At 44.3% G+C, this 14,773-nt stretch overlaps 1 protein-coding gene across 1 annotated transcript in view; it reads left to right on the forward strand.

Moving 5' to 3' along the window:
* cps1 (carbamoyl-phosphate synthase 1, mitochondrial) overlaps positions 1-14,377 on the forward strand; it is a 34,176-nt gene extending 19,799 nt beyond the window's left edge. The window contains exons 28-38 of the mRNA XM_030785949.1: positions 1,233-1,308; positions 3,039-3,116; positions 3,994-4,101; positions 4,626-4,715; positions 4,919-5,089; positions 8,131-8,205; positions 8,755-8,853; positions 10,900-10,959; positions 11,376-11,488; positions 12,726-12,855; positions 13,221-14,377. Of these exons, the coding sequence (XP_030641809.1) occupies positions 1,233-1,308; positions 3,039-3,116; positions 3,994-4,101; positions 4,626-4,715; positions 4,919-5,089; positions 8,131-8,205; positions 8,755-8,853; positions 10,900-10,959; positions 11,376-11,488; positions 12,726-12,855; positions 13,221-13,319 (1,099 nt within the window). The 3' untranslated portion in view covers positions 13,320-14,377. The remainder of the gene's footprint in view (positions 1-1,232; positions 1,309-3,038; positions 3,117-3,993; positions 4,102-4,625; positions 4,716-4,918; positions 5,090-8,130; positions 8,206-8,754; positions 8,854-10,899; positions 10,960-11,375; positions 11,489-12,725; positions 12,856-13,220) is intronic.
* Positions 14,378-14,773: the final 396 nt, after the last annotated feature.

A 14,773-nucleotide genomic window follows, 5' to 3' on the forward strand; every position in this document is an offset into this window, starting at 1 on the left:
CCCCCAATTCGTTCCTGTTGTGAAAAACAACATTAATTGCAGATTTAAAAAAAGGTACACGGTGGAATCCTTGGGGAATGTTGGTCACCGTAGTTATGATGAGAGTGTTCTGCAGAGAGCTGTGTCTCGTGCTATGGTCTGCCTTACCCTCCCAGCACTACTGGGACACCAGCCTGGTTGCAGTATCTTTTTTTTTTTTTTTTCTTTTCCTAGTGTGACAGAACCTCTTCCACTCACTCTGCTGTAGTTCTGCCTGGGGCTGCAGCTACACAGGGTCTGGAGATGTGACAGAGAGGCTGTCCGTGCAGCGTGGTCGGGTCCTCTGGACTGGAGATCACCCTGAGAAATGCGCTGTCGTAGCGAGCTCTTATTGAATTCTTACTCTCACCATCCGTCAATGACATTTTGGTGTTATTAGACAGTACCTTTGTTACAGTTTAGATTCAGTTTTCAAACCTGGAGTAACCTGGTCCCTTTGTTTTTCCTTTATTTTGAGTTAATCTTAAGGACAAGGAAGAAATCTGTTTACATCACAGTTCGGCTCTGTACTGTTTCAAACCGCCCTCCCGTCTTATGTTAATATCAAAGCCGTCTCGAGGTATACAGGTAATTCCTCTGTTGTTCGGAGGGGGATTTCGCTGACAGAGATGGAAGGGAGAGAGCGTGATGAATCGGTTTGTTGAGAGGATCTTAAACAGGCTCTAATCCAAATCCTGCTGGTTGGAAGGTCTTGCCAAGGGGGCAGAGGGCTGTTATTAACTGTAGGTGAAAGTGGTTGCTCTTCTGGTACACTACTATTCTCAAGGCCCCACTGTACACATTTAAAAAGTGTGGCCCAAAACTCAAAAGCAGTTTTACCCCAAATACTCTGTAAGAAAAAGGGAAAAAAAAGAAAGAGGGGAATAAAGATTGAGCTGTGAAACACAAACTCATGAAGTGCCTGGAGGAATGACTGACCTAAATATATTTCTTGATTTTTCTTTCTTTCTTTCTTTTTCCCCTCCCCCTGCCTCACCCTTTGTTCTTCACTCATCTGTTTCTCTCTCTCTGAGTGCATTACTGAAAGTGCTAGATTTTGGTCGGGTCTTATGTTTGTGCTTTAATTTAGACACAATACGCATTTCGATATTCACGAACGGATTTACATATTTCGACTTTTTTTTTTTTTTGGGTTGCTTCGTTGCCTTGTCTTAACAAAAATCTCCTCCTCTTCCTGCCTTGGCCCTCCTCAGCGGTTCGGCGATGAACGTGGCCTACGGAGAGGAGGAGATGAAGCGTTTTCTGGAGGAGGCCACACAGGTGTCGCAGGTGAGTCACTCCTGTTTTCACCTCACCTGAATTCACTTTTAAAATGTCCTAACAGCGCGACAACTGTCGACAGTGGAAAAAACCCTCTTGTTTGTCACCTTATGAATACACTGTTAATTTTGGCAATTTTGCCTGATGTCATCACTGATTAATGCATGTTTTCACGTCATTTCAATATGGTGATATGCAAAATGCAGAAAAAGTTAAAACGTGACAAGCGTGCATTGAGATCTTCTCCTGAAATGGAAAGTTAAACTCAGAGGTGGTTAGATCCACAAACCTCTGAGTGTCTCTAGAACTGAATCGATTCTGCTTTCCCTTTCCTGGGCTCTCCAGAGGGCCACTTGGTTGAATGTGCAATAGTTCTGTGCTGTGCTTTACCCATACGAAGAACTCCTCTTTTTTTTTCCCTATATGCCCTTTGATTACAGTTACGATGTCTAAAATGAATAAGAATAAAATATACCCTATTTGGATATTAATATATAGCTGTACAGAGTGATATAAAAATGAGTTTTGGCAAAACGTGTGTCTTAAGCGGAAAAGAGCTGTAAGTATTTGCCAGTTGTTGAATTTTACCAACAATTTCTACAGCAGTTTTAACCTTAGCAGCATTGGAGCAGTTGATGGGATGGTATAAATAAGTGGAAAGCAGAGCTCTTGTGTTAAAACATTCACATCAACAATCAATCTGTTCTCTTTTTTTACGGCTGGCCCCAGGGTAAGTGTTTTGCTTACTCGTCCCTGTACTGTCTCTTTCTTTTCCTTCTCCTCTTCCTCTTTTATTTAACTCCCTCTTTCATTCATTTTCATTTTCACTCTCTCTCTCTCTCTCTCTCTCTCTCTCTCACTCTCTCTCTCTCTCTCTCTCACACTCTCTCTCTCTCACTCTCTCTCACTCTCTCTCTCTTTCTCACTCTCTGTGTCTCTGTCTTTTGTGACACCTCTGCACCTGGTGCCTCAGCATTACCTCAGCATGTGCATGTCTGAAGGGTTTCTCTCTCTCTCTCTCTCTTTCTTTCGCTCTCTGTCTCTCTGCTTCTCTCTCTCTCTCTGTCTCTCTCTCTCTCTCTGCTTCTCTCTCTCTCTCTCTCTCTCTCTCTCTCTCTCTCTCTGCTTCTCTCTCTCTCTCTCTCTCTCTCTCTCTCTCCCCCCTGTAAAGTTCTCCAACCTCTATCACAACTTCCTGCCAATTCCCCTTGAGACCTTAGCAGCGCGGCACGATCTCGTCTCTGACCTGGTTCCAGGCACCCAGTGCAGCGGAGAATAAGAGACTTGTCTCTAAGGTCTTCCCAGTAGATCTCCAGGGCTGTTTTCCCCATTTCAATCAAATCTCCATTAGCTCCGTTCACTCGCTCGGGGAAACTCGCAAGGCCGCGTCTGTTCAGAGCCTCACATCAAAAAGGGATAATCAGACGCACCACGCTGAGTAGAAGCGTGCCGTGTTGTCAGCCTGGGCGGAATAACGCTAAAAATGAGTCAGTACTTCAAGTGTTTTCCCTCTCTGTTCTGTCTCCCCTGGGACAACAGTGAGGGAATGCCTCTCCCCTGGGTTATTTCTCTATGTATGCCGTCTGTACGTCCCTTTTCCTGCCATGTCCTGCATTCATTATGCTTAGCTTTCAAAGAATGTTTTGAATGGGTTGTAGTGTGTAGTCTCTGAGGTTTATTTGACAGCCTACTATAGGTTTTGTAATAATAAAAAAATATTTCTTTTTACGTTGATATAGGAACACCCTGTGGTCATCACCAAGTTCGTCTCTGGAGCCAGAGAGGTGGAGCTTGACGCTGTGGCTAAAACGGGCAAAGTGAGTGATCTCTGACATGACCGTGGAAGAGACGGACAGTTCCTTAGGCAGGCCGACAGTTCCTCAGGCAGACCGACAGAGGCACTATGAGCTATCCTTTGTAGTCTACTGAAGTAATCACTAACTGACTGATTTTTTTCCCCCCCCCAGAGTGCTGGACGTGTATCTGTTTTCTACCCTGCTGATTCTGTAATCATTTCGTGTCTGAGACTAATTCTCATAACTCGGGAAATAGTTCCGCCGAATTACCGTAATTTAAGACGCTATTTGTTTTTGCTCATTTTTTGTTTATGTGGAACTTTTATTTCTGTCTGTATTGTTTTGTCTCATATTTCTTGTGTTAGCTGTGGAAATCTGGTGGAGGGGGTGGTGGATTTTGTGAGGAGTTGAGCGTCACGGAGTTATATTTAGTATGGCGGATATGGGGTATTAGTTGTGTAAATTTGTTGTTCTCGGTGAATTTGTGGGGAGCAGACAGTTATATTTAGTATGGCAGATCAGGGGCTCTTTGCAAAATACAGCCGTTGTCTGTCATTACTACTGCTCAGGTTCTAGTAGTAAAGAGACATTTAGTGTTAGTCCATTTACTGGGTTCGTACAGCTGTTTCTCACTTGGCACTCTGGCCAAGACTTCACGTCTCACCTCACAGAGGGTCAGGCTGTTTAAAGAGAGGTGTGCTGAGAGCAGAAAATTAGATTGCAGAATGCAATGATTAGCACCTTAATTGGGATTAAGTGGAACATGCTTTTATACTTGAGTGCGTTCATAACCAAGGGATGGTGTGCGAGTGCGTGAGTGCGTGCAAGAAGTAAAACCGTGTCTGTGTGTGTGTGTGTGTGTGTGTGTGTGTGTGTGTGTGTGTCGGGTCCGATTCAGGTTCTGGTCCACGCCATCACAGAACATGTTGAAGATGCTGGGGTTCACTCTGGAGATGCCACCCTCATGCTGCCCACCCAAACCATCAGCCAAGGAGCCCTGGAGAAGGTCTGTGCCCCTGGACATTAGACCTCTCCCTATGTGTTCAACCCCTCTCCCGTTTCCCTCGCCTCCCCTGTCCTACAGAACACCGTCAATGTGACAGTACATAAAGGAGTGGAAGTCTTTATGTGTGATAACACTTCAGACGTGCATCTTCCCAATGCCTTTGAGCGGAGGCTCGTTTAATCTTTAAAGAAGCAGAATTTCATTGTGTCCTTGATGTAAAATGCTTTTGCTTTTGATCCGGGAGGAGCGCTTAGTTCACGCTCAGTCTCGGAGTTTTCTCGGTTTGTCATATCGCTGACACCTCAGGAGTTTCTTTTCCTTCAGTTTTATGAAGCTTTTAAACCCTCCATCGCATTACGCCCTTTTTGGCAGGGCATACATAACACAGACTGTGATCGATAACTTGGCTGACACACGTGTGAATATGTGATGACCTTATTCTGAATTATGATGCATAATTTTTTTTTATATATATATATATTTATGTATTTTTTTTTTTTTTCTTTTCACGTTGCAATCTTTAGGTAAAAACCGCAACCCGTAAAATTGCGGAGGCATTTGAGATTTCAGGGCCGTTTAACACTCAATTTCTGGTGAAAGGCAACGACGTCATGGTAAGATATTGCTTGGATTTTTATGAATAATATTCTTCTGCCTTAGCTGATGAAATGAGTTTTCCTTAGCTTGGCGAACAGGCGAAATCAATCGCGACGCTGATAGGAGTACCGATCGTACGTTTTTCTCCGTGTGCTAATAATTTATCGTTGTGACGTCTCGTCGTCGGTTTTGATATCGAGGGCTGCGTTTCGCCCCGCAGGTGATCGAGTGTAACCTACGCGCCTCCCGCTCCTTCCCCTTTGTCTCCAAGACCATCGGCGTGGACTTCATCAACGTGGCGACCCGCGTCATGGTCGGGGAACCTCTAGACGAGACGCGCCTTCCCTCGCTGGAGAACCCCATCATTCCTGTCGATTACGTCGGAATCAAGGTAGGTGTATGCTCGCAAGTATTCTGTTTACTCATGCACAGCAGATGAATTCTAAATACAGAATCCATAGATGAGATAAGATTGTAATTGCCTGGTAAACTGAGGCTTTTGGACTTTTAGAGAGGTATAGCAATTAAAGCACCGGTTAACTTTAAGTGACAATAGGCGTGGGTGGTAATTACTGTCTATACCTTCAGGCCCGTGGTAAAGGAACAGGCCCCGGTGTCTGAGATAAGGGCTATGCCAAAAAACTTTGCTACCGGATTCGGAACCCGAAAATCTAGGGCGTGCGTTCCTTGAGCGCGGTCTCTCCTCTCCCGAAGTCATTTTCCGTATAATTACAGAGGAGTTGCGGCACAATGGTGAGGAATGTGAGGAAGCAATCGTGCAGGAGTAATCCCTGTCTCATGTCATTCTCAAAGTTTCAGACACACACACACACACACACACACTCGCGCTGCCTTTGCTATGGAGGGAATATTAAGCAGATGAATGGGTGTTAGAGACGGTGGCAATGAAAAGGAACTCAAAGACCCTTCATATTCTCTGATGCCAAGATCTGGACTCACACGCATTCATTTCTGGACGACGGATATACAGCACCCAATATGAAAATCAATATCAACTCAAAAGTGTCTTTGTTGACATATACAAAACTGCTTCATGAATGATGCCTCTGCGACATTTACCGTCTATCCAAATGCTTCGTCTCTCTCTCCCTTCCCGTCTTTCTTCTCTGTTTTTTCAGAGAGGAAAGAGAAAGAGATGTCTCTCCGACTCATCATGATAGATGAAAACTCTTCTCCTTTGAGAGAACCATGAAGGATATTGGTTAGAGCCTGTCTTGGCAGGCATTGACCTGACTCTGGCATCGGGCCGACCTGAACCAACAGAGCCTCACTCAGACCCCTCCCCCCCCCCTAAAAAAAACCCATCTCTTCCCTGAGAGAACAGAACCCTCTGCCCCTACGCAAATGGTCGATAAGCACGTCTAATGATCGCCGTGTTAACATATGCTTCCATCTCTGTAGGCCGTGTGGCAGTAAACACGTTAAAATTCATGAATAAATAAAACATTCACAAGGTCTCCCATTCGAATCTTTCTTTCTTTTCCTTTCTGATTCTCTTGCTCTCTCTCTCCACTCTTCTGATCTTTCTCTCTCTCTCTGTTTTTTTCCTCTCTCTGAGTAACCCCTTCTCCGCCGCGGAATGGTGCACTCTTTTTCTGAAACTTCAACAATGCAGCTAAACGAAGGCCCAGAGAGGACCGGCAGACAGAGGGAACGCAACCGGCGGCTGCGAGTGACGCTTTTCACAAGTGCACAAAAGGGTCGCGTGTTTGTGTTTGCAAAACGTCTGTTACCGTTATTTATACAGGTCTGTTCAGTCTATCAGGGGAAATTTTCTGTTTCGTATACATGCACACCGGCGAAGCACATAGCGCAGAAAAACAAAACACAGACACAATATAGATTTGTGCGCCGACTTTGCCTTCACCCTCTGCTGTCACTGGTTGATAGGATTGTTCCCATTCAATACTTGTTTTTTTGCAATTTTCTTTCCAACGTATACAGTGACCCTTAGGGGCCAGCGAGGCCCTGTTTCCATGACAACCCACCTTTCCAGGGGAAAAAAAAAAAAAAAAAAAAGCTCCCGTAAATCAGTAATACTGGAAACTTCTCTTTCACAACTTTACTCAAGACGTATTGGGATTCCACAAAAGACTTCTGGTTGGAACTGTTGGGGAGCTACAGCTGTAAATAATGTATCTAACTCCATTATCAGTAAAAAAAAAACGCATGCCTCACTAACACTCCTCTACGGTTAGGGGGAAAAAAACAAAAAAAAACCCCAAAACAAAACAAAACTGACAATGACAAACTGTCTATCTTTACTCGCAGACTCTCAATACTCGGGGTCTCCGTGCTTGATGTCTATAGCGTAGCTTGCCCTGTTGAGTGCCTCCAAGTTCTCTGGCTGTACTCTGTGTCTGGGCCGCTGGAAAAGATCTTCATGAAAAGCCCTCTTCCAACAATGCATCAATAACAGGATTAATCAGCACTGCCTGTGTATATTCCCCGTGGTCCGGCCCCATTCGCATTAACATGCGTAAGTGAGTCGGCCTTATCCAGAGCTGATTAGATAGCTTCAAGGATGAGTTTCCCCCCGTGGCCAGAGAACGGCTCCATCCGCGAGCGGAGAGGGCGGCCGGCGCGTGCTAATCTGTGTCCCAGCTCCCCCAGCGCCAGGTAATGGGAGTTGTCTAGCTGTAATTGGAGAGATAAGAACGCTTCTCCTTGTGCGGGGCAATCAGCGTAGCCTTCCACTTCAATGCCGCTCTCTAAAACAGCTTAAGTCAAAGCGCTCCCCTCCGTTTGTTCCAACCCCCATCCCCCCCCCCCACCCCACCCCCCAAAAAGAAAGAGACGAGGCACTTCTGCTCCTCTTTCTCGCTCTCTCTCTCTCGCTCTCTCTCTCTCTCTCTCTCTCTCTCTCTCTGTTTCTCTGATAGCCGGCCGTTGATGTCCTGGAATATCAAAGACGCAGATAAGCCAGCTCTCTTGGATGTGTCATGGCATTCTTCCACGCTTTCTTTTTTTCTTTCTCCAAATCTCTTTTCTACTCTCCATGGAGGTTACGTCGTCTCCAGTTTCCTCACAAATCAGGGTTTAGATTGTGGCTTTAGAGTCTAGTTCCTCCCTCATAAGGTCAATAAGGTGTTAGAAAACAGTTTTTGTGTCTGTGTGGTCTTTGAATCATTCACACAACCCAGAGAGGCAGTTTGTTTTGTTGATGGTCAGTGTGAGTTTCAGCTCTAGGTGGCAGTGGTGTTGAAGGTATCCCTTGCAGTTGTGTGTCTTACTGAACCTCCGTATGAATGTATCGGCAATAATTTTCACAACATTTCCGGAGAACTGACCCAGTGTCCACACTGAACCGGGCAATTAGAATATTTGCAACATGAGCTAAAACTGATAAACTCTGTGTCTCTCTCTCTCTCTCTCTCTCTCTCTCTGTTATTCCCCTTTTATCTCTCACAGGCCCCTATGTTCTCCTGGCCACGGTTGCGTGATGCTGATCCTGTCCTGCGTTGTGAGATGGCCTCGACAGGAGAGGTACTGACCCTCTTGTCTCCTCCTAACTCTTCCCTGTTGGATTTTCTGGGGAGGGGGGCTTCATTCAGAGGTGAACGAGTGAGTGAGCCCTCACTCGCTCACCGGGGCCGGGAAACACGCATCAACACCAAGTGTATCATTTGGGCCCCCGGCCCCCCCGCCCCTAGCGTTTTTCATGTTTCCACTCCAACTCCTCCACCTGCTCTCCTTGGCAACATAAAAACCATAGAAACCAGCCTCTGTTGCTCTGTGCTGTTTGGATTCACTCACTCAGTGTCCTGCTTTTTGTTCTACTAACCGTCATCATTTCTTTTAAAATAAATAACCCTGCTCTATGGTCTTGGATTTCTTTATTTCTTTTTTTTTTTTTTCTGAATTTTTTGTTTTGAAATTTAATCGATAATTGTTATTGTGCACATAGTTACAGATGTCTGAGGTAAATTTTACTTCATTTCAGTTTGGTCTCTCTCACTCTCTCACTCTCTCTCTTTCTCTCTCTCTCTCTCGCTCTCTCTCTCTTGTTGTCCCTCTTTCCGTGTTGCCCTGCAGGTTGCGTGCTTTGGAGCAAACATCTACTCCGCTTTTTTGAAGGCCATGCTCTCCACGGGATTCAAAATCCCACAGAAGGGAATTCTCATCGGGATCCAGGTAAAACGGTTACGTTCTTTGCCGCAGCACATCCAAACCTCTTATGTCGTCTAGCCTTCTAAAAAATAAGTTTTATAAGTTCAGTCATCATCTGTGTTCTTTAGGACATGTGCATATCTTACCTCAGCTTACTTTCAGTCAATGTAGCATGAATTCAACCATCACATTTTATGATAGAAATGTAAACAGTATCACTGTTCCTTAAAAATCAGTGTGAGAGGTGACTTTTTGTAGAAGACGGGAAGGAATTAAACGTGATCACAGCCGCAATATGTGTGAAATCCACAAGTCTGTTGTGTAAACACAACCTTTCTTTTAACACTCTCTCTCTCTCTCTCTCTCTCTCTCTCTCTCTCCCCCCCGCCCCCCCTCTATCTTTGAGTAAAACCTTTGAAACGGAGAGGAAGGTTGACAGCACTTTTTTTCCCCCCTCTTCATTGCATGGTGGCTCCACAAGTCAAAAGCTTTTAGTGCAGAGATGATTGAGGCGGTGTCATAAAGTGGAAAGAGCCCTTAGAAGGCACAGTGCTCCACTGCGTCTGGTACCGTGCCAGTACCACTGAGCCCGGTTCACATCCGCTGGGCCGGACCAGTGCCGTGGGCCAAGGACGACGTCCTTAGTGACAGCCATATCTCTGAGAAAGAGAAAAAGATGGTGCAGCTTCGACTTGGGTTTTCAAGACTTCTCACTGGACGAACAGATGTTCGCGTTAGCCGTAAATAAACGCTTCTCAGAATACAGCCATAAATTTGAAGTCTGTGGAGACTCAAAGGTGAAGTTTTTTTTTTGTCTCCTCCTACAGAGTTAAACTTCAGAGACCTTTGCTGGACTGAGCACTGTTGAGAGAAACCGTGCTTAAGTTTTACGAGCCTCAAACTTGGGCTGTTTTTGCACTTTCTGTTTTGAGTTGACCTCTGCTTGCTCACATTAGTACATTAGAAGATTCTGCAAAAAGTTTATAAGGGGGAAAATGCAAGGGAAGCAGTTTGTCATCTGTGGGTGCCGTCGTCGCAATTAGTTGTGCATATTGTGATGGGAAACGTTAGACGCATTAAATTGAGCAGATAATTGGTTCTATCAAGACTTTAGACACAGAACTCAAACCAGGCAAATAGTCTGCGTTTTGGACCACTTAGTGACCGCAGAGAAGATTAAACATCACACATGATTTATGTCTTAAAAATGTTCAACTCAGACCCATTTCATATGATTTATGGAAGTAAATTCCATTTGTGAGAAGAAAAAATACACTAAATTAATCTGTTTTTATTATTATTATTATTATTATTATTAATTTATTTATTTGCTTGCATCATCATTCGTTCAGTTTTGTTGCACCTCTAAACAATTTCGAGCTACCAGAAAATACTCCCAAATCCATACTAGAGTTTGTGAGCTTGTCTTTGATGGAGAGTGGGGGATTCTGTGGATTTAAATTGGATGGAAGTGCATTGCTCACAGATCAGCGATCAGCAGTGCACAGCAGCAATGAGTTTCCACTGGAGGAGCTATTAGAAGTAGTTTTAAGAACTACGGAACAATGCCGTGCGAGCCTTACCCTCCGGAGCCTGCGTTCCCCATATTAATATCTCTTCACCTGGTTTAATTTCTTTCCTGCACTTGTGGAGCTGTTTGTGATTCCTACCTGGTCTCGGCGCAGAAATCTAATATCTTGTTAGAGTCATTGTGAGGGTTTTCTATCGGTGCTTTGTCCTAATGGAGTCTGAGGCACGGGCGAAAAGTGTGAAATTCTTCATCTGAGACGAAGCTGCGACTTTCGCTCTCTCTCCGTACGCTGATTACCTAATGGCCATGCCGTGGGGTGGTTGGATCTGTCACGCTTTTAAAACTTGATTACCAGGCTGCGGCTAAGTCACCGTGAACATGTTGAGCTCTGCTATTGATCTGCAAATGCTGGGGGAGAAAGAAGAAAAAAAAAAAAAAAGACAGAAATTTTACCGAGTGGATCATGGCATGCCTCCTCCCCCCCCCCTCCTCACTCATCCTATCTCTGTTTTCTTCCTCCCTCTCTCTTTCCTACACAGCACTCGTTTAGGCCAAACTTTTTGTCTACTGCACACCAGCTGAATGAGCAAGGCTTCAAGGTGAGTGAGTCTTCCGTGACAGCGCCGTTAAATGGTGTGGGGAACGAATTGCTAATCAGAGATTGATTCGAATCCCAGGCGAAGCGTATGGCTGTAGTGTTCTTGAACGGGGTGTTTTAGTCGGTAGCGCGCCGAGGGTGTGATCATCAAACCTATGTTTCATCAGCAGTTTTTTTTTTTTTTAGTACTCTTAAGAACAGTTGAGCTAAGAAAAAACAAAACAAAACGATAAAAGATCGAGAGAAAAAAAGAGAGAATTTTTAGCTCCTTTTCATTTGTGTTTTTACAAGTAGAATGGAGTCCAGTCACAGAATATGTCGTTCTAAACGGTTAGGGTTAAGAATATGTTGATGTCAGAGTTGTGTGTGCATACTTATGTCTTTCACGTTTCTTTTTTTTTTTTTTTTTTTAAATAGCTTTATGCTACTGAGGCTACCTCTGCCTGGCTCAACGCCAACGATGTGCCCTCCACTCCAGTCGCCTGGCCCAGCCAGGAGGGCAAAGATGCCAGTCTGCCCAGCATCAGCAGGTGAGCATATAATCTGACGTTAATCTGTATATAATCTGCCGTTAATCATTCGTAAGTGATTTATCCACCTGTCACTCATAGCAGCTACCAGACGCTGTAGCGGGAGGACGTTTATCAGAGGGTGATTGAAAAGTCCTGTCAAAAAAAACAAAAAAACAAAAACTAAGCTCCATGAACTCCCGGAGCATCCATCCATCCCGCCTGCGTCCGACTCAGGTGACCTTTGTTCTGACAGGATACGTCACCTCGTCCGCCTTAAACACGAGCGGAAGCCTGGCCGTTGTTTGTGAGTTAGCAAGGAAACGCGACGCCAGGCATGTTGGCATTGACCTGCCAGTCTAGGGGTTATCCATGACCATGAGAGTCACAGAGTACCTGCCAGTCAGGAGAAGGCCGCCAAAAAGCCATTCCTGTTGACAAAGGATTTTTGTCACCTCGGTCGTACCGTCGTTGTCGCTCACAACCTCCGCCTGTGTTTGCATTAGCATTCTGTTCTAATGCCGTCACGTCTGACAGAAGGCCTCAGACGAAAAGGGCGAGTTAGACCTACACACACACACACGCGCGCACACACCGCATGTTTGCAGAGTTCTCTGCAGCGGGGGCGCTAGCCTCCGGTCTCGTCATCGTGATGATGTAGAATGCAATGTTTACCAGAACCGAAAAGGTCATTGGTTAGCTAAGGTCATTCTTCGCTAATTAGTTTATGCTAATTTACCAACACATTCTCTTTTTTTTTTTTTTTGTCTCTGCACATCCGTATTCATTTTATCACTTTATAAAGGTCTGTCTAATGATTAGAGTTAAGAACTTGTAATCTATAATTGAGTATAATTTTCAAAATGTTACTTTTTTTTTCATCCTCTGTGCAGTTTTTCCTTGTAACTATTCTGTAGTGACAGTTTAATATGTTTTTTTTCCCTAATATTTACTGCACCGTCTCTCCAGAACAACTGTTTATTTGGCTTCGGGTAAACAGAGCATTAACATCCCCTCATTGTTCTGTGGAAGCATATGGTGGAACACCCCCGTGCTGTGAGTCTTTTTGATGCATTAGGTCGACTTTACCAAAAGCCTTTCGTTGACAACGCACGAGGTCTTCAGTTTCTTTCAAGGCAAACACACAACAGATCAGACCTGTCTGGTATCAGGGCCTTTCTGCGACGGGGATTATTTCTTTTGAATCGTGGTATATGGTCAACAAAGTTAAATGTTTCTCACCAACCTCTCCACACAGGCTGATCAGTGACGGTCACATTGACCTAGTGGTCAATTTACCCAATAACAACACCAAGTTCCTCAAGGATAACTTCCTCATCCGCAGAATGGCTGTAGACTATGGAGTACCCTTAATCACAAACTTCCAGGTTCGATTTACACTTTGAGTATCTGTCTGTCTGTCTGTCTGTCTATCGCTCCCCCCTCTCTCTCTCCCTTTCTTGCTCTCTCTCTCTCTCCCTCCCTTTCTTGCTATCACACTCTCTCTCTCTCTCTCTCTCTCTCTCTCTCTCTCTCTCTCTCTCTCCCCCTTTCCCCCCCTCTCACTCTCTCTCTCCCATTCTTGCTATCACTCTCTCTCACTCTCTCTCCTTTCTCTCTCTCTCTCTTTCTCTCTTTCTCCCTTTCTTGCTATCACTGTCATTACCTCTCTCACTCTCTCTCTCTTCCTCCTTCCCCCTCTCTATGTACCTATCCTATCTGTTTAAGATGAGCTCTTGTCCCTTGTCCACAGGTGGTAAAGCTTTTTGCTGAGGCTATCAAGTACGCTAGTGAACTCGACACCACAAGCCTGTTCCACTATCGCCAGCATGATGCCAGGCAACAGGGCTAGTGTGACCCGTAGCACCAACCTCTCTGTATCAGGCTCCAAAGACATCCGGATCCACATTTACCTCCACTGAGCCGCGTATCATCTGAGAAGGTCCAGCTGGTCTGTGCTCGATGGTCCCCAGAAGAATCAAAATCTTTGAAAGATCATTTCAGTTGACTTGAAATATTGACACGAAGAGCAAATATTGGTGACAGCAGTCGGATCAGCTGGCTCTTTTAACAGTAATTATATCTCATCAGATGCAGGAATAGTAGGGGAAAAAAAAAGAAGTTCAGCTATCAGTTCTAAGTCAGACACAAGGGACATAACTGCCTGTCTTTAATTATTTGTGGTTTTGCTCACTCTGTGCAGCACGATTGGATTTTGTGAATGATGTTAAAATGTGACTAGTCCCATATGGGGTTATTTGGAGACGTCTTTCCAAATGATGTGTGTTTTTATTCTCGGCCAGTTCTAGAACCTTCTGCTGCGTAGACAACGCAGCTCTCCTGCCCCTTACTTCAGCTAAGACAAAAAGACCATTTTTTTCTTACCAAGACCTCTGTTTAGCCATTGACAGGTTTCTTTCACTCTGTTTTTATGTGTTATGGTTACAAAAAAAAAAATGGGAAAAAAAACAGAGAAGGATTGTGTTGACCTATCAGTGTCCAGTCTTTTAAGCATTTTCTTTGGGTATTTTGAGGAACTTCTGTAAGCTGCAATGAGAACAGTGTGCAGTGTTACATTTTAAAACTTAATATATTTTGACAGTCACCGGATCTTTCCATGTAAAAGTATAAGATGAAAAACATAGCAAATTATGTTAAACTAAATTTTGGACCAATTTATTTACCGTGTGATAGAAAAAAAAATTGTTTTAGCATATATAACACTTGATCCAGGTTTTGGAAAGGGAAGTTAAAAATCTCCCTCAGATTGAGTTCACACATTGATATACTTGTGAAAGATTTATAAACAGCAACCCCAAGTTATGCTTGTTAAAGAGTTTCAGTCAACGGGGGTTTGTTACTTAACAGTATTAATCAGTTATAGAAATTATAGGGGTTTTTTTTTGGTCTCTGTCCTGTTTAGTTTGGAGAGACTATCGGAGGGTGTGTGTGTGTGTGGGGGGGGGGGTGTCAGGGGAATGAGTGTAGGGATATGAGGGGTTTTGAAATGAAAATGGGTGTATTACAGTCACTGGGTGTTAACTGGGTGTGTCTCCTCGAAAAAACAAAACAAAACCCCTCTGTTGGGTCTGGAATGGTTCTTTTGAATTTGTTGTTGAACTACTGTGTTGGATGAACAATAAAAAAATCTACCACACTCGTTCTCATTAGCATGATCGTTACCTGCTCCAGCGCACTAAGACAAAACGTACTCAAAAGTCGAAGAACTGGAAACGTAGGAGAGCATGAAGAGGTAGTTTTGTATTTCTAGGAAGTTGAGATGATGCCACATGATCAAAAATCAAT

Source organism: Chanos chanos, chromosome 10, assembly GCF_902362185.1.
Source record: "Chanos chanos chromosome 10, fChaCha1.1, whole genome shotgun sequence".
NCBI lineage: Eukaryota > Metazoa > Chordata > Actinopteri > Gonorynchiformes > Chanidae > Chanos > Chanos chanos.